General features: G+C 38.2%; 2 protein-coding genes across 4 annotated transcripts; one reads left to right on the plus strand and one right to left on the minus strand.

Moving 5' to 3' along the window:
* Positions 1-28: 28 nt before the first annotated feature.
* On the plus strand, positions 29-13,107 carry LOC111261794 (E3 ubiquitin-protein ligase MARCHF6). Its single transcript, XM_022835579.2, has 12 exons — positions 29-79; positions 4,642-4,916; positions 5,287-5,784; positions 5,986-6,297; positions 6,708-6,949; positions 7,186-7,291; positions 7,732-8,007; positions 8,187-8,390; positions 8,548-8,850; positions 9,109-9,418; positions 9,572-9,738; positions 10,052-13,107. The coding sequence occupies exons 1-12, from the start codon at positions 61-63 to the stop codon at positions 10,397-10,399; spliced, it is 3,060 nt and encodes a 1,019-aa protein (XP_022691314.1). The 5' UTR covers positions 29-60; the 3' UTR covers positions 10,400-13,107.
* Positions 13,108-13,951: 844 nt separating this feature from the next.
* Lst8 (MTOR associated protein, LST8) lies at positions 13,952-18,911 on the minus strand. Of its 3 annotated transcripts, none has more exons than XM_022835585.2 (8): positions 18,822-18,911; positions 17,894-18,072; positions 17,419-17,507; positions 17,019-17,247; positions 16,439-16,627; positions 15,942-16,112; positions 15,103-15,201; positions 13,952-14,491 (listed from the first exon to the last, which is right to left on the minus strand). In XM_022835585.2, the coding sequence occupies exons 2-8, from the start codon at positions 17,996-17,998 to the stop codon at positions 14,300-14,302; spliced, it is 1,074 nt and encodes a 357-aa protein (XP_022691320.1). In that variant the 5' UTR covers positions 17,999-18,072; positions 18,822-18,911; the 3' UTR covers positions 13,952-14,299. The 3 variants fall into 3 exon arrangements, with proteins under 3 accessions (XP_022691320.1, XP_022691319.1, XP_022691321.1); XM_022835584.2 differs by having other exon boundaries at positions 18,693-18,833; XM_022835586.2 differs by lacking the exon at positions 18,822-18,911 and adding an exon at positions 18,693-18,821 and having other exon boundaries at positions 17,894-18,061.
* Positions 18,912-18,929: the final 18 nt, after the last annotated feature.

Below are 18,929 nucleotides of genomic sequence, written 5' to 3' on the forward strand. Positions count from 1 at the left end.
TAGCCTCCTGTTTCATTCAGCCGCATCGACACTAGAAAAACAATCATTCGTGGTGCCACTATGGAGGATACAGGACAGGGTATGTTACTTATGTTATTTTTCCTGTTAGATTTTCCTTTTTCTAACCATTCGTCAATCAGACATTATTTTCTGACTCTGCAGAGTATTAATCAATTAGGTGCCACAATATCGGAAGTGGCTTAGTTTCTATGATACTCCCAGCGTTATATATGATGAACATGTACTATGTAAGCTATAATGCGATGACCTGTGTCGTAATAATCGTGTAACTCTGTAATCTATTATTATTGATATTCTCCTTTGGTAACCTAATGATCAGCGTTAAGTTACAGTTAATCGTAGATTTTCGTTGTTGAAATAAGAATTTTTTCGGACATCACAAACACCACCTCTTGGCTAGAAGTTTTATCAGATTTGGCCTTCACTCATCGGTTATGTCTGTCTTCTCTAACCTCATTTGCGAGACATCCAATACAAGATTTGCATTTCCTTCCATATGTATCTATAAGTAAAAACCAAACAACTATCGAATCAAGATGTGTCCTTTACAACGACTTGTTTGGGAATCGAAGTAATATAGTTCTATCTATAAGTCAGTAGCGATGCATAGGCTACTGGGAAAATGGGGAGGGAGACTGGGCGTTCTATCGTACAATATACACTGAAAGAGTAAAACGGTTATTAGTTAACAGTGCCTGTTTCGTATTAGCTAAAATGCTGACTGAATGCATTCTAGCAGAGAAACAACTGTTTCAATAGACAAAGTGTGTTCCAGGGAAGCGCCGTTTGGATTTTTCAATTTAGCTTTCGGCATGGACACAGTATGGAAGTGATTTTACTTAGTGTGAAAACAAATCGTACACTTGTGTAATAAACATATACTGCAGTTGTGTATAACTGTAATAACCACTAGTAACTAACTTTGTGATTAATCTCCGAGAAACTGGATAAGCTATTCAAATGATCTTATGAAGCAAATATTTGAACAAAGTTGGCTATGCGCCGTTTCCTCAACTATCGTGTTAGACATCTTTTGTATTATTTTCTTTATTATTGTACTAAGATTATTACTAAGACAAACTCCGTATTTTAACAGTTACGGCCTTAATTAAATCCTAGACCCAAACACGCGAATATGTTTATTATCCAAGGCGCACATCAATTTCTTAACAAAATTAGATCAAAGCGTGTTGAAAAGTGGCTCTGGGAGTCACTGTATCGGCACCAAATACTTCTAGACAATCACAGCCAGTAATTATGGTAGGTGCTCGGGTCTGCTAGAAATTATCAAGATGGCTTGTAGCCATCTATACATATGCGCTTAAACTTCTGTAAGCTGTCGCTAACTAATCAATATACTTTTAAACATATTCTTCATAATGTGCAGTTATTTACCAAACTCTGGAAAGTGTGACGACGCACGCAAATACAGCCTCTTTTATAGTTTCGATATTTATCACACACTCTATGAGTACGGAGACGCAGAGATACGGTAATAGTCCTGTTAGTTGTTGAGTCAGTTACTGAGCTTTCGGTAGGATTACTGCTAAAAAAGCGTGTAAGTCCACAGTAGTTGAAGACTGGGAAGGTTGGCGAGTCCGGATCACATTTACCATAGGGGTTATTACTGTTGATGGCTATTCTAATAATGCGAACGAGCACCGCATATCCTGCCGTTTGTCGAATAGCTCGTTAAAGACTAATGCTTTCTGAATTATTTATTCTGTGGTATTATTATGTGGAAATTCTAAACTACCTGACACTGGTCGTAACAACTCTCAGGAAGTTTTGTAAACTAGGAGTTCCTGGGCGGTTCAGAGACTGGATTAAAAGCTATTTGACTTATCGTAGTTTTTATGTCAAAATAGAGGATTCCTTTAGTTGAGAAAAAGCTTTTTGGGCATGCTCTATGGATTTTCCGGTTGGGGCTCATCATAAGTTTTATGTTGATGATTTGAAACTATATGGTCCATTTAGTGATGATGCTGGTCGTTCGTTATTTGGACAGGTGGTGGATGTTGTGTCTATGTAATGTATCGCTAGTTGCATGATCATTTTTGTCCAAAAGTATAGGGCTTTATGCTCTCACAAACAGTCGAATGAATACTATTCAAATAATGCCATCATTGCTTTAGTCAGTCTAACGAAAGACCCAGGATTTACGCAATTACGTAAAAACTCGTCTTCGATCCTTACATGAACTAGATTATTAGACTAGGATAATCAGCAAATCAATGCAGTCTATGGACACAAAGATCATGCTGTAATGGGGAATAGTATTTCACTGCAAAACCTGTTCATTATTTTAAGTAATGGCCTCCCATTTTTAGCCAGGATACATGCTTTTAGAAGCGATAATACACCAATTATTGAGTTGAGTGACGACGAAGGCGACAATTTGATTCAAAACATACCTATTAAGATACAGGTCTGGATCGTCATGATTCACATTAGCTGTCTTGTTAAGCTTTTCTATTTACTCGCGAAGCTCAAAAATTGCACGTAAGTTAAACCTTATCTCCCTCGAAATTTCAAAATATCCGTACAAAAACGAAGCTGAAAATGATAAGCAATTTTTGCCAAAAAAATAGCACGTCATTATTGTAAGTGAAAGGATATAGAAAATAAACATTTCTAGCTAAGAATTTTCGAATCTCTCCAAAGGGCAGAAATACCCTTGCCGCTGTATCTAATTATTTTTTCACATTCAACATGCAAATGAAGAACAGCACATTCTTTATTTCAACAGCCCAGTTGCTTGAAAAAGAATGCCCGTACTCTTGACGAGTAATTTATTCTATTGATAGCTATAAACAGGCTGCCAGACAATCGTTTTTCATTGTCGAACAGTTTAAAGTTACAGAACTTGTCAGTAGAAATATTGTAAAACACATATTTAAAGTACGGACAAATACGTTATGATATTAGCTTTTGCGGTTATCAAATGCGACTTAAATAAATATTAGACCCACTCGACATACAGGACATTTAGCCACATATATATATATATACACTAATCTGAGAACTAAGTTTTTTAAATTCAACGTTAGCTATCAGTTGGCTTTTATTTTTTTCAACCTTTGTCGCATTTCATAGCCTACTCAGATCTGCACATCTGTTGTCTTTCTGTCAGCGACAACCACACCGCACAGGACCAATGTCTCATACTCACTGCCAGGAAAACGTATAAGCAAGGTATAAATTGCTCTCAGAATCAAAGGGCTAAATTAGGTCTACACAATGAAAACAAGAACTCCAACATTAAATCGCTTTCGAATGCTTTTAATGGAAAACCACTGATGTTATACTGCAGATACCTAGTGAGTGATGTCCTTAAGCAGACTGATATTGTTTTCTATTATTGAAAAGTCGGCTTTATAATGAACACATTTTTTGCAGAAAATTTTTTCTTGTCTCTTCCATTAAGGAAAGCATTGGTTTGAATAGTGAGGGAGGTCCATGTCTTTATCTGCTTCCGTAAAATTCGCCTTCAGGTCCGTTACGTAAATTGAATTGCTATCGCTTTTAAATAATGTCAGCAACCCTTTCGGCAGGCCACGACAGATAGGTTATTTGTGCACGCGTTGTTTATTCCGTAGTCGTATAGCACATGACTGCTAAACTGTTCATATATTTTTTGTGTCCTCAAAGGTACTCGTCTCATGAAAGAATCTAACTTTCGTATGGGAACGATGATTGACCCTTCGAATTAGAAACCATAAACAGCGCTTTCTCTCCTAAACAAAATTATGAAAAAGGTTTTAGTATGGAAAATTCATGGAAAGTGGCCAACTGCTCTCAAGAAGACAATTTAGAATTTTGAAAAGGAGGGTGCAAGAGCTATCTTTTTATAGCTAAAAGAAGCGATTCGCTTCTAATTGATTATTGTACGAGGCTTCCAGTGCGGTGTGCGTCCGGCAATGCCAGGGTGGATCACTTTTATGGGAGCTGAAACGACTGAGATTTACATATTCTATTTTCAGTTCGACGAATCAAATAGCGATAAATAAAAAAATTGGGTCTCTAGACCTGGGTCTTGAGCCTCGGTCCACACACACTTGATCATTTAGTGATCCATAGATAGGACATTGTTCAGCCTGCTTTTATTCTAACCACTACAATACTACTTAGTTACCTTAGGTATCGCTATTTACTCACTTTATGCAATAGATAGGGTCGGGTACTGGCTGATGTTGACACCATAGATAAACCACTTTTTCGCAGTCCTTAGAAGCACTTTATTGATATTTAATCTTCAGTTCAATCAAAATTATTATGGAATTAAGTTAGCCCTAATGTCTAATAATGTAAATGGTGTCATATGAAAAGTAGGGGACATCTCTACCTAGCTTAACTGTATATAAAACAATTTCTGCACTAGATGCTATACAACTAACTTGGGTGGAAAAATCTTAATGCTGAATTTTTAGATTTCCTTTCTAATTTAGATCATCATTATTTTTATTGGCAATATTATTGATTTCATTAAGTAATATTGCCTTTTTGGGCGGCTTTTTACATCTACCGATATAAATTAATGTACAAAGGTATGATAAATACACTGGACTTTATAATCAGTCAATTCATCGAATCACTCTTCATCTATAATTTATGTTACAGAAATCTGTCGGGTGTGTCGCACGGAAGCAGCAGCCGATCGGCCTTTATATCATCCTTGTATCTGCACAGGCTCCATCAAATTCATTCACCAGGAGTGTCTTGTACAATGGCTTCGGTACTCGAAGAAGGACTACTGCGAGCTCTGCAATCACCATTTCTCATTTATGCCAATCTATTCCGCAGATATGCCAAAGCGGCTGCCAACGCGAGACATTGTTCACGGTCTTCTCGCTTCAGTCGGAGCCGCGCTAAAATGTTGGCTTCATTATACACTGGTTCGTACGATTTAGCAAATGCAGTTTGGTGTTCTGCCAATGTCTGCTAACCATGGAGTACCGTTAAGGTCTCCCAGGCAGTGATAAGATCCAAAAGATGCTTATTAGCAATATGACCTAGTAAATCTCTCAACAAACGTTTTGCAGGCTTTGAATAAATCAATAAAAGGATTCACATAATATACTGAAGAAGCTAGATCGATAGAGCAATAATAATAGCCTAAAGCAATAATCTCAAACCACGGTCTTAGCTTTCGCATGATCACCTATCAGAAAGCAAGTAATACATTTGTGGAACGCATAGTAGTTGTGATCTCTCTTGTTTTCTATTTGCCTTCATATGATTCCTTTCGATCATCTGATTCGATAGGTATGGATTGCATGGCTGCTGATCGTGCCGTTGATAGCGGCTCGCATTTACAAATGTCTCTTCGCTATGTCGTTTTCATCCCTTCTGTCGTTACCACTCGACATTATGTCGACCGAGAACGTAATGCATGATGGAATGTGCGGTTTCGTCATCGTCATATCGACGCTGTGCTTCTTTATAGCCATTGTGTGGCTGCGCGAACAGATCGTTCATGGCGGAGCCCCGGAATGGCTTGAGCCTCCGTTGCCACCCCGAAGAAACCCTGAAAATGGGGGCGGAGGTGGGGAAGCTAGGGAACCTCAGGATTTCTACCTGTACACAGATGAAGAAGAGGCAGGAGAGGAAGACGACGACGACGGTAATGAAGATCAACGAATGATCGAGGAGAATGGCAACGATATCGCGGCGGTACAGATGGCCGCTGAGCAGCGAGCCAACCGTAACGAGATTGGCAATGGCGAACCCCACGTCGGTGGCCCTCAACGCCGAAGAAGGGCGGTATGTTTACTTTCAACTAATGAGATACTCCGAGTCTACGACTTTTAGCATTAATGTAGACAATTTTTGTTAACGCATATGATGATGATATATCACCCAAAATAAAATGTAATCCTGTTCGGTTTTGCAAGGCAATTCTGTGGCGAATTAATAGTTGATTGCATAATTGATCATGTGATGCGATCTACATGATGGTTCTAGCGGCGTGCTGCTGCCGACTTCGCTGTAGAACACGCGGCTGGTGGACCAGCTGACAACGCCGCGGCGGCTGATGCTGCGGTTGAACGAGCTGCGGCCCCCGGTAATGCTGGTCAAATACGAGGAGTCGGAGCGGGCGCTGACGACGTGCTTGAAAACAACAGAGGCGTTATGGGGGTGGCCGCCGTGGCAATAAGGGAGGGTGCAGCTGAAGGCGCTGCAGCCGGTCGTGGTGGGGAGAATTGGCGTGGACTCGATTTGCATGCCGTTGCCAGACAAGCCGGACTGGTCAATAATCCTGACGACGACGATCAGGTAATAGTCGTCTGGTCGGTCTTCATATAACAGGTAGATCCATTGTTACTGTGTAAAGTGGTATCCATCGTTTTCTCCACATCGTTACTTACATCCGTTATTGATACTCTGATGCTTGCATTTAAAGGTCTTATCTCGAAGTTGATAGTAAGCCCACGGTTCTAGTCTGGACATCGGTTTAGGGATGCCGAGGCTTTTTTCGTCTATATTGCAATACAGAATATCTGCATACAGAATCTGAATACAGAATATACAGCCTATCGCAAAGAGAAGTAACCTACAGTGCGTGCTCTCCATACGATTACGAGCATAGTAAATTATGAAGGGTGACTGAATGCATATTTCTAGAAATCACAACTTTCTAATAAGAATTGTGTTAGTGAATACTTTCTATTTTTCTAATATTTCAGGGCCAATGGAACGCTGAATGGGAGCGTGGAGGCGAAGATATTACATGGCAACGGCTTCTTGGCTTGGATGGGTCTCTCGTATTCCTAGAGCATATGTTTTGGGTTTTGTCGCTTAATACTTTGTTCATGTTTCTTTTTGCTCTAGTTCCTTTTTACTTTGGCGAGTGGCTTGCCGCTCTTATAGGCATCACACAGCACATTGAAGAATTCGAGTTCCGAGGACCTCTAGTTACTTTTATCGGGTGAATGTCTTTAGTTATCCAATTGCGTACTGAATTTATCTTCACCATATTCTTTGTTTTCATATTCTTGGGTACATGAGACCATCATAGTTCAGATTAGATAGCCAATTCGCTATGAAGATAAGTTTTGAATATACTGTATTTTGATCGTGCATATATTTCTATACAAACGCTACATCTCCTTATAGACGTTTAAAAAACGCCTTTATTGACATATTATGTTTTGCAAATTTTAGCTACATTGTTACAGCTTTTATCCTGATGACTTTGTACACTCTGTGCCAAGGAGTCCGTTTTCGCAGGGCACGTCGAATTGTTGGGCTGTGTTATCTTATCATTAAGGTACCTACATATGTAATTAAGCTATTTAACACTTTTGTAAACTAAACATGGATATGAGACAGCAGGGTATTGCAGTTTGAAACGTAGCTTACTACTGACTAAAATATTTCCAATTTTGAGTTTTTTAGTATTTTGAAAAAATGCAATATTGTTTGCCAAACATTTTTGAAAATATCTGTAGCAGAAAAAAATATATGCATTTATTTGTATGTTATACTGGTGTGAGCCATACATATAAAAGGTTCGGAGACATTAATAAAGTAAGACGATTTACGTGCTATTTAGTTCTATGTTAGTATACCAGGTAGATGAGGCGTTGTATTTAAGTTTTTGATTCAAATGTTAAAATCCAACTTGTTATACCTTAGTTAATTGTATGAGTGCAATAGTAATACTAAATCCTTAACATTATGACATTTTATGATTATTGTTTCCTCTAGGTGTCGTTGTTGGCAATAGCAGAAATTGGCCTGTTCCCAATGATGTGCGGAGCCTGGCTAAACATTTGCTCGATGGAACTGTTCGGAAACTCGCTTCCGTTGCTTCATGCTCACCTAAAGGCTGCGCCGGCGACGAACGCATTCCTTCATTGGTTAATCGGGATGATCTTTATTTACTACTTTGCGTTCTTCGTACTTCTTTTACGGGAGGTCCTGCGTCCGGGTGTCCTTTGGTTCTTACAAAATATCAACGATCCTGATTTTCATCCAATTCAGGTAATAAAAAAGATAAAACTAAGAAAATACTGCTGAATGTTGCCTGTTTCAAGACCTTTTTTCGAAAACTGCAACTCAACCATTGGACCACAAAGCTTAAACATCTAGGTCTTATTGTTGCTTATACATCCCTTAGTTTTACCCCAGGTTTTTTGCTCGTGATATCTATTATTTTGCAGGAAATGATCCAAATGTCAGTCATGCTTCACGTGCGGCGGTTCGTGGCTTCTTTGGTAATCTTTGGTTCTGCTATTCTCCTCATGGTTTGGTTGCCTTTGAGGATAATGAAGAGGCTCACGCCATCGTTGATACCCTACAATGTGTCAATGCAAACAGCCGATATGCCGACAACCGAGATATCCATGGAGCTCATGATACTACAGGTAACGCCGAAATGCTTGCAAAATTCGAACTTTTCACCGTTCGCCAGATGATTCTCTCTCATTGCGAAATAAACGTGGAGAAGCGATATGAAATAGGTTCAATAGATTTTCACGTTCTAGACGTATGTAACTTTTTTCCTCTGTCTGATTGGTGCAGGTTGTCCTCCCGGCCCTTCTGGAGCAGGGTCATACGAAGCAGTTCGTCAAATGGTGCGTCAAGCTTTGGTGTCGTGGCGTGTCTTCGATACTTGGCATTAGAAGCTATTTGCTTGGGGAACCGAATGGCAACGGCGAAAGACGCGATGGTGGAGGAGACGCAGGAGTCGCTCAGGAGAATGAACGGGAAGAAAACGTCCAGCAACAGCCAAGGGAACTGGCGGCGGTGCACCAGGCGCTCGTCAATGCGCATGTGCCTTCGCCGAACGTGCCCTACGTGCGCAGTTCATATTTTCCTCTCAGGGTATAAAATAGCTTAATAATAAAAACTTCATATAAAATAAAAATATATCATGACTTATATCAAAATTAATCGATATATATATATATATATATATATATATATGAACGTAAATTATTAAAAGAAGCTCCTGAAAGAATCAAGTGGAGCCGGTCATCATTATTATAATTACCATGAACAAGCCATGCTAACGTTCCTTCTGTAATTTACACGGTTGCTACTATATAAAATATTAATATCTTAATTGTGATTAAATTTCAGATTGCCGGATTACTTTTTTGCATTTGTGTAACGTTGACACTTGTCAGCGTAACAGTTCTGGTGGCTCCCGTATCTGTCGGCCGATGGGTGATGTCCATCGCCATACCGAATACGCGTTTACATGAATTCTACACGGTGGGCGCAGGGCTGTATGTCTGTTGGTTAGCAATTCGCGGTGTATCGCTGGCACGAAGTTGGCTTCCCAGAGGGTGGTCTTCAATATATCAGTCGCTGTTAAGCTCGGCTCTCGTTGGGCTCAAAGCCCTTACCGTAGCCATGCTGCTTCTTGGACTCGTGCCACTACTTATCGGTAAGACCAAGCGGTTGTGACAAGGCACCCGTTAGTAATTTTGTTTTTACAGTTATTCTGCAAGATTATCTCTATTATTCACACTTTCCGAATTTACTGGCTAAACTCAAGCTTAATAATCAGTACACCCTATATTGTGTCTTGATGCTGCAGGAATCCATTTCGACCTCATCATCGTCATCCCACTTCGAGTTCCTGTAGACGCCAGCCCAGTTATGTATCTTTTCCATGACTGGGCGCTAGGTGTGCTCCACACAAAAATCATCGGAGCACTCACTCTCATGGGCCCTAACTGGTGGCTTAAGGCTGCACTTGATCAGGTGCATTTCTTATACGACTAACGGAGTTATTTTATAATTTAAACGCTAGCCAAATTAACTGAATGATTCGACTCTCTAAAGTCACCAGTAACAACTCAAATGATCTTCACCCAGAGACTTATTCTAATGAACATTTCGATAATAATAGTACGAGAGACAAAGCTTGACAACTGTTCCAATACACGGTCATGTTTATTGTGTTTTCATTCATACACGGTTTTGAGTAGTATTAGAACGCTGAACTTCAAAATAGATCAATTTAAATCAACCACGTTCTTATGGTCGTACTTGTCGGTTGTCATCTGATTCTTAGGTGTATCAAGACGGCGTGAGGAATATGAATCTTACACGAATTGTCCGAGATATTGTTCTTCCGTGTGTTGCTATCCTTGGCCTGTCGCTTAGCCTTCCATACATCTTTGTGTACTCAGTGCTCGCGCGATTCGTCTCTGACGCCACTCTGCACCTGTCTGTGAGGAGAATCTATCCAGCGTTACTATTTGGCAGCCTGCTTGCGTGGTATGCTATGTTCCAATGGCGCCAGTTTCGCAGGTTGTATGAGCATATCAAAAACGACAAGTACCTAGTTGGTCGAAGGCTGGTTAACTATGAGCGACAGCAGCAACAACAGCAGCAGCAGCAGCAACAACAACAACAATAGCAGCAGCATGCAACGTAAAATGTTTTAGTTAATAATAATTACAAAAAAAAAAAAAAAGAAACAAAAAAGGGAATGCAAAAGAGAGTGAAGCTGCAATTATGATTGATATTAAAAATCGGAAGTAGCAGGAACTAAAAAGATAGATTATGTAAATGTATGGTAAAACCAAGCTGGCAATAGGGGAGGAACGCTCAGCAAGAAAAAAGAACTCTCGTGCAGTAGGGCAACTAGAAGAGAGATCTCAGCTTCTAAGAGGAAAGTAAAGAAAGAGAGAGGCAAGTAAAAATTGAGACAAAGATAGATCCTATGTGACAATTGGATTGCTGCCATGGTGATTGCGTCTGGTCAAAGATACATGCATACAAATTCGTATAGGCACGAACTGCAACGAACGGAAAGACGACGGTAACGACGACAATGGTAAACTCAACGAGTTAACGGTCATTGGAAGCTGTTAGCGGCTACTGTACGCGTCATTGAGGGTCACCAGTTGGTGCCTGATGGGCCTAATAAAAGGAAGAGGGGCCAGGGAGAAGAAAGTAACGTGGGGCAAGCGAGTCTCATACGCAGGACCTAATGGACAATGTTCTAGAGATGGTTTTTAGGTAGATATATACATATAGGGTAGCAATAGTTATTAAGCGTAAAGTGATGGACAGAAAAGGGCAACGACAGGATATGGAGTTTCTGTTGATAGTATACTTATCGTATTGTATATGTATAGGAGGTGTCATTAAGGGACACGTTAGAGACTTTCACAACATAACGGGGGAAAGCGAGGGGGAGAAGCAACATAAGAATTAACAGTGGCATAATGAAAGTCCGGTAAGATTCTTCATAATGGATATCTACATGATGGTACGATAGTGTTAGATAAGTTTTTTTGGAAACTACTCTTGCTTGATACTGCATGTGACATACGGCAAAAATAATTTACAGAAGCCGAATTATCAATACCCGTGGAGAAGTATTGACAGTGATGGTTATGGCGGTGGATGGGTAGGTAATTCGTATGATGATGATAATATTGGAAATGATATCGGTAAATGACGATGTATCCTTTTGTCTTATTTACTGAACGAAGGTGAGGTTACAGTGATGCACCGAAATATACTAGCGGTCCTCTACCCGGTCGTATCTTTGGGGAAAATGTGCAAAACGAATAGACGACAAGTCGAAAGCCCCAATGTACGAATAGAGGGATGGGGCGGCGAGTGTGATAAACAACAAAAATATCATAGAAAAAAATCTACGACCTTAGCAAAATATGAACGGCGTTCATGTAGAAAATATAAACAAGATACAATAAAATGGAAAAAACAGATGACCAGAATGGCCTAATGTGTGACAGAAGTCAATTGAATCCCCCTATTGGGGTGATGTCAACAGGTAAGCGCCATTGAGAAGTTGTAATAAATCTGCATGAAGCGGCACGAAAAGTGTGAACAAAGCAAAATTAGGTGAGTCAAGATGTTCGATAAGCATCTGATCTTCGATTTCACATATGGTCTGTGTCGTTGATGATTCCGCCATTAATGAAGTGTGTACGGATCAAACCTAAGCACATTCTTTCTGTCCACTTCTTTCTATAGCAAACATGATGGCTGCAGTAAAACGATTTGTTGTAAACATTATTTGTCTATATTCTGGCGTGAAGTACGATATAAAATATATATCCATTTTCCATCGTGATGTTATCTATACCTGTTAATTACTCCGGTTCGAACTGTCTGTTTATTTAATTTTATTAATAAATATACTTGCTCTTTTTGTAGGGTCCGGATTAGGGAACGTAAGCAATTTATATTATACTCAGCGTATTTCTTCGAGAGTAGCTTTACTTATACAAGAATTCATCATAGTAAATAACTGACAAAAACATTCAGCATTGAGAGGAAAATGCATAAGACGCATCTCCTGTAAATCTCTCTTGTGAAAATTGTAAATCTATTATTCACTTATATGCCTTTATAGAAAAAGAAAGTGTTATTTAGAAAGAATCAACCAGTCAACCAAAAAAAGGAACAAATCAAATAACCAAATAAGATTTTTTTGTTGAATAGAGGGACGTTATTCGTTTTTCCCTGTTCTCTTATGTAAATCTTTCTGGCTTACGGAAGAAAAAGTTATAATTATTGAATTAAATCAAAGATCTAATTATTATATATAGATAAGCCTGCGTGTTACGCATGGTCATGTGACAATGGCTCGTTAGCTGAATTTCTCTGAATCCCTGAAGGTAATGTTCTGTTGCGTTATCCTTACATAACCTCGATTTCAGCCACTAAAGCGGCAATAAAAAACGGAAGAGAATATCATGTTGTCATGGTGGATTTCTACAACCTTAGCTACCATAATAGCAGTTGTGATTATGGTCCTGAGAAACCGACAAGCATTACGAAAAGAGAAAGGGGAAAGTAGATCTTTGGCCATAGGGCCTTCTAGTCCATGTTGATTTTGGTAGTTGATTTTTTTAATGGCGTCAAAACAATACATGTAGCAAGTCAACCAAATAAGGTTGCGGTCGTGTGGCGATAAAAGGGGTGGCACGAAAGTGCAATAATAACGATGGGACTCTTTAACGGCATGCTAACGCTTAAGATGAAAAAAATAACGATATGGAAAGGTGGATTTCAACAAACGTGAAGAAATATTCGTACCATCGGTTCCGAATAAACTGTACATAAATATAATAATAGTTGTCCATAGTATTGATGTGTTCATTTTTCTCAACGGTCAGTAACAATTTGCATTTTCTAATGTATTAAATCCTTTAGTATAACAAATGACATAGTGATCTCAAATTTTTTAAACTTTTATTTGTAATAGAAGTATGCGCCTCATTATTTCTCATGACGTTTTGTCATTTAAATGATAACTTAGTTATTCTGCTGCTGTATCAAAATCCAAGGTAAATCCAAGAATTGCAAATCCAAGGTACGAGAGTCTATGACGTCTTAAAAGGTAACTTCAACATTACATTGAGATATGAATACTTTTTTTAATAACAATTGTCGAGATTAAAAAAAGTCCAGCGAGTATTCTGGCCATCGTAAATCTTGCAATAAGCTGAGCGTTATCGTGCAATAGAGGTGTTTTACTTCTAATTACTATTGTTGGCTGCTTTATGCCGAATTTTTCCTACCATCTCTTCCAATTTTGAACAGTACTCCAGCCGTAGTCTACAAACCAGAAATCCTGAGGCTGTAGCGAATAATATCTAAGTTAAACCAGCGAACACTAATTAGTACTGAGTTGACCCAAACTTATATTAGTGTATTCGTCTTCCATTAACATCTACTAAAAATTATATGATATTCTAATGCTTCCTAATTCGAGCGTGTGTTGATAACAACTAATTACATTTGGTGGAACAAACAGCACGAAGAACTAACAAAATTAACGACTCGAACAACAATATCTGCTAAACAAAGTGACAGTAAAGCTGTATTAGCTGCACAAAAAGACTACGTAAGAACTGTCAGTTGTGAAGGCTGCAGGTGTGCGTAGCGTTGTCCATAAATATTTTGAACCGAGTTAAAACAGCAGATATCCTTAATTTCATCTTTGTATGATGCTTTATTATATTTCTTTAATAAATCAAGTTTTGAATGCATACGGTTCGTCTTACCACTGCTTATTTAAAAATAATTTGCTTGGATACAGCTGCAAAAACAGCGTACCAGTTAACTTAAAAATAGTGTTTATTCAAGTTAATATATATACAAAATAATATATATATATATATATTTGAGTCGAGGTAATTACAAATACCTATATAAAAAAGAACTACTCAAATTTTCAGTGGCTTGAAAATGGTTCCAAGTGTGAAGGCAACTAGCAGACTCCCAAACGATGGAAACGGACACCCTATTAATTTAATTACTCGTATTGCACCTTTCAACAGTCTACGGCCTTATCCATAAATGCCAAGGCGATAACTCCTTTTGAATGACTATAGTCCCGAACAGCCTCTCCGGTTGGAAGATTCCACAGTCTTACGATATTGTCTGATGAAGCCGTAAAGAGGTTCTGGGAATCCATCGTAAAAGCAACATCCCAGACCCATCGCTGTCCCTCGAACGACAACACCTGAGATGACATTAGAAAACACAGAGATACAATTGTTGTATAGATATACGTTTTCATTAAAAAAATACTTATTGAAGTCACGAAAAACACTTCTAGCAGTGAATAGGATTTATTTGAATTTGATTTATTAATATTTTTACGTACGAGGCGCAACATCAAAAAGCTCCATGCCATCTGGGCTGTATGTGGAGCTCAGCCCGGACAGTTAAACTTCGTTCGGCCGAGGCAACTAGCCACAACTGCTCAATACATTTCTTCTTGGTCTAAAGTCATTCAGCCTATACTAGCTTAAGATCGGCACAGCGTGATTTATAGCACAGCTGCATAGCCTATATAAGAAGACAGCGCAGGTGATGAACGAGACCGTGCGTCTATTAGACAGGATATAGGAAATTGTTAATAAAGAATATAGGTCGATTCATAGAAATTGTATTGAGCTGTACCATACGGCGATATGTAAAAGCTTTCATTTATGCCTTATGTAAAGAAACTGAGCAAGAACAATTAGTCAATCAAAAGATGCCTCCTAGAAGTGCGCATAAAAATATTCATATATATCACAGGAGGTGCTACTTTTAATAAGGCTCCATTGCGTATGGGTATTCGTTTACCTGGGTCGGTTTCACATCAACCTCTTTGATCTCCATCTCGTCGTGATAATTCGTAAGTTCTTTTTCTAGGAGTTCCTCCAGCTCCAACACACTCCAAAGCTGCAGAGAGAAATGTAGAAGAAATAAGCATCATATTTTACAGAAAATTTATCTAACCATACTGGCCAGATTAGTCCAAAAACAAAGTTATCTGGATATGTGATCATACGTGTTTAATCACTGGTTGTTCATATTCGATTATATATTTAAGTGTGAATACACACTTACGTAAAATATGACAAGTATGTTATATAAATCGATCGGTTTAACAACTGCAAGGATGAAATCATTAAAAATTATCAATTGATATTATTGAGGTTTTAGTCGAACTATATACCGTAGTTCAACTATTCGTCGATATTTTTTTGCCCGTGCGACCCCCTTCAGTTATTAATTACATATACCGGTAGTGGCACTGCAGTTTGTCATTAAGTACATTTGCGCTTTAGTACAAACTACCTAGCTGAATGCCTTTATACTAGTAGAAATCTAGAACAAACTAAAAGAAATTCTAAATATGTACTAATATGATACTAGCGAAATTCGTAATTTCCCTAAAGCCATTTTTGTACGTACATATTTTACGGGTTTAAAATGTGCATATCCTTTCATTATAAAAACTGTCATTATTTCATCATAATTGTAAAGTAGTATATGTTGACGGCGGACATAAACCAGTAACATTCAAACTGGAACGTTGAATACAAATTTGAAAAATCCGTAAAAGCCCTTTTTTAGGCAAATACGTAAATATACTTGAATATATAGAAGACATAATGATTTTTCGAAACTGCAATTACCTTAGCGGTTTTGTCAGCGGAACCAGTCACGATCGTGAGTCCATCAGGACTGAATTTACACTTTAAGGCATACCTTGAGTGTGCGGTAAATTTAAGGGCAGCTGGGCATTCATTAAAGAAGGGCGATTTCTCCACCATAGGCTCGTCCAGCCGAAGAAAATATAAGTGACCCTATTCAATTCACCACAACACGTATATAAAGATATGTCTACAAATAAGATTTATTATTAGAGGAGATCATTTTATTTCGTGTAAGAAAAAAGTGTTATGTCCAAGCACCATACTTTTATTTATATAAATAAATAATTGGCACTTGTGATATTTGTAAGTATATTTTTGTGTTTAGCTATAGTTGCAACATCTCTACGTTTTAAAACAGGTTGTCCCTACAGCACTCTAATTGGTTGGACTAGTTAATCTTTCATTATATCTATGCGCTGAGCACATGATTCAGCTATATTCATAGATTTCTAATCGTCTGCTCCATTGCGACATACCTTAGTATCAACGGCAACAGCATTTTTAGCATGAGAATCAATGTCTATGCTCTGAATGGAACATTCCCTAGCTAAAAGAAGGGACTCATTGAAGTTGTTGCGAAGATCCCACATGTAGATTGAGCCCTGCTGATCCGACAGGAAAAGACACGTCTGATTTGGATGAAGTACACCAGCGTTAAGGGGCGCCTGAAATATATATTAGTCAGAAAGATAGTCAAAAGGTTTAATTAAAGAAGTTGGTTTAGTATAATTGTTATAATAATAGTCGTAAGGGAAGTACGGATTTTAAAGGAACTACTGACAGAAAGCATTACCACACGCTGTACCAATTCGGTCCACTAGGTACCTATCATTGATTGCACTCGAATCGTGATAATGGGAATATTATTGCCTTTTATTTTAAAGCTTGTAGAGGTAAGTATGACAAAACATGTTTTATTTTCTAGAATATTTTGAACAGGATATCTAAATTATCCGTATTAAAAAGAAAGAACATAATATTTGGTGAAAGATGTCTACCGGTTATTATTGATTATATTAATTGATACGCTCGTTAATAGTCAAGGAACATTATTACCTTGGTTTCAAACATCCTCTGGCACTGACTGCCTCCACGAGAGTCTCTTGCGTCCCAGATCCGCGCACACCCATCTTCGCCTGTTGTGAACATAAAACTGAACGCCTCGTGTGATCCTACGGATGTAACATTTTTCGTGATGCCTTCAAACGTTACCGTTGGATTGCTGTTCTGTGAGGCGATATCGTACAGCCGTACTAACTGATAACCTCCGGCGACAAAATAAGATCTGTATAATCATAATCAGCCGCGTAAAAGTAAGTGAACAAAAAAAAAGGTTCTTAGATTTAATAAACTCTAGCCGGTATCTTCAAAAGTAATTTACAAAGAAGTATCCTATAAGAAAAATTAAATCCAGTCACGAACAAAGACCCGGAATTAATTCGCGGAACATACTTACCTGTCAGGGGTAATATGAAGACAATTGACTTGTGACTCGCCGTGAGACAGTGATCTCAGGCAACAGTTAGCGTTGTATGCACTCCAGACCTGACATAGGAAACAAGGTTACAAGTCGAACGTTACACTCCGGTGGGCACACATACCGAAAATTCCCTATAATTTGCAGTCGTAAGATTATATAATTTCGTTCTTCAAATATATTCCTATATTATATTATTCTGAGTAACTTACGAACGAAATGGATAAATTTCTATAAAAACGTCCGCGTAATCATAGATAATTGTAAAGCTATGAATGTATTAGGGCAAAGATTATTCTCATCTATGTATTCCTAAAGCTATATATATTGGGAACGAAAAAGAACAAAGAATTTTTTTGCGAAGTGAAGCCATAAAAAACTAATGAGCAGATTCCTTTGATAATGCGCCTCTCGATTTTTCTGAGTACTACCTTGAAGCTACTATATACCATACCTTAATGACGTTGTCATATCCGCCTGAGCACAGAAGGACACCTTCATCTAAGTTGTTGGTCATGCTCCCAAAAAAACCGCCTCCTCCTCCAACACTAGCTGCCATTTAATTTAGCGCTCTCGTAACGTTTGACAAACGTACACCTCCCCCAACAAGAAACTACGTCGCCTGCAATTAATCTTAATAGAGAGAAATTTACTTTGGAAGCGTAACTAAATTAAAACGTTTCTTTTGGTGCGAACGGTGACTTTAATTGTTTTGACCTTTTTCCACTTTGACCACTCAACTACTAAACCATAGAAGTATGCGCAAATGCCATTCGCAGCTAGCTGAGCTTTGAATAATATACATATGTCTTCGAATAGGTCATTTCTAATAAGCTTGGTGGTTTACAAGTAATCAGTGATTATATGGAGTGCATTTCATAAAGATGTTTCCAGCCGGTGAGTTTCTTTTTACATAGTAAAGGATACTATTCAGGACACCCCTAAATTTTATGTTTTACGTAGTCATACAGTGTGTTCGGATACATATTTTCACTTTTAATACATGCTTGTTTGAATAGTAGTCTTTATCTAAAATATAAGCTTTTTTTTTATGACAAACGAGCAAGCTATCTTCCTGTCGAAAAACAATGTACATATCATTGCTTTTATATTATATATATGTTAATATTATGCATATTATTATATATATGATTAAATAACCTTCTATTTACGGCTGTTAAAAATAAAGATAGTTTGCATTGCATCTCTTGGAACTAACCGGGACAGCATATTCCAATAAACTTTTCACATACCTGTTCTTTCTTTACCAAACCACATGTACTGCTACTGTGATTTATACCTTTTGTTTGTGAAAATACTTTGCACCCAGATTATTTTTAGAGGACATTGATTTCTTTATTTCTTTCATATTTTTCGCTCACCGATGCTCCGTCAGTAATGTTTTCATGTGATCTTAATCTTCAGAGGTACACATTAAATGCTCGGATGGCAAATTTCGCAGAGTTCCAAACACGTACATTCTAGGAATG

This window comes from Varroa jacobsoni, unplaced genomic scaffold, assembly GCF_002532875.2.
Source record: "Varroa jacobsoni isolate VJ856 unplaced genomic scaffold, vjacob_1.0 scaffold_596, whole genome shotgun sequence".
NCBI lineage: Eukaryota > Metazoa > Arthropoda > Arachnida > Mesostigmata > Varroidae > Varroa > Varroa jacobsoni.

Excerpts from the sequence above, each read along its gene's own strand:
- LOC111261794 (XM_022835579.2), top strand. Across the intron at positions 6,298-6,707 it reads ATCCTGACGACGACGATCAG|GGCCAATGGAACGCTGAATG; the intron begins GTAATAGTCGTC and ends CTAATATTTCAG. Across the intron at positions 8,851-9,108 it reads GTTCATATTTTCCTCTCAGG|ATTGCCGGATTACTTTTTTG; the intron begins GTATAAAATAGC and ends ATTAAATTTCAG.
- Lst8 (XM_022835585.2), bottom strand. The coding sequence starts at position 17,998 with ATGGCAGCTAGTGTTGGAGGAGGAGGCGGTTTTTTTGGGAGCATGACC. Across the intron at positions 17,248-17,418 it reads CTTCATATTACCCCTGACAG|ATCTTATTTTGTCGCCGGAG; the intron begins GTAAGTATGTTC and ends ATGATTATACAG. Across the intron at positions 16,113-16,438 it reads CTGTTGCCGTTGATACTAAG|GGTCACTTATATTTTCTTCG; the intron begins GTATGTCGCAAT and ends TGAATTGAATAG.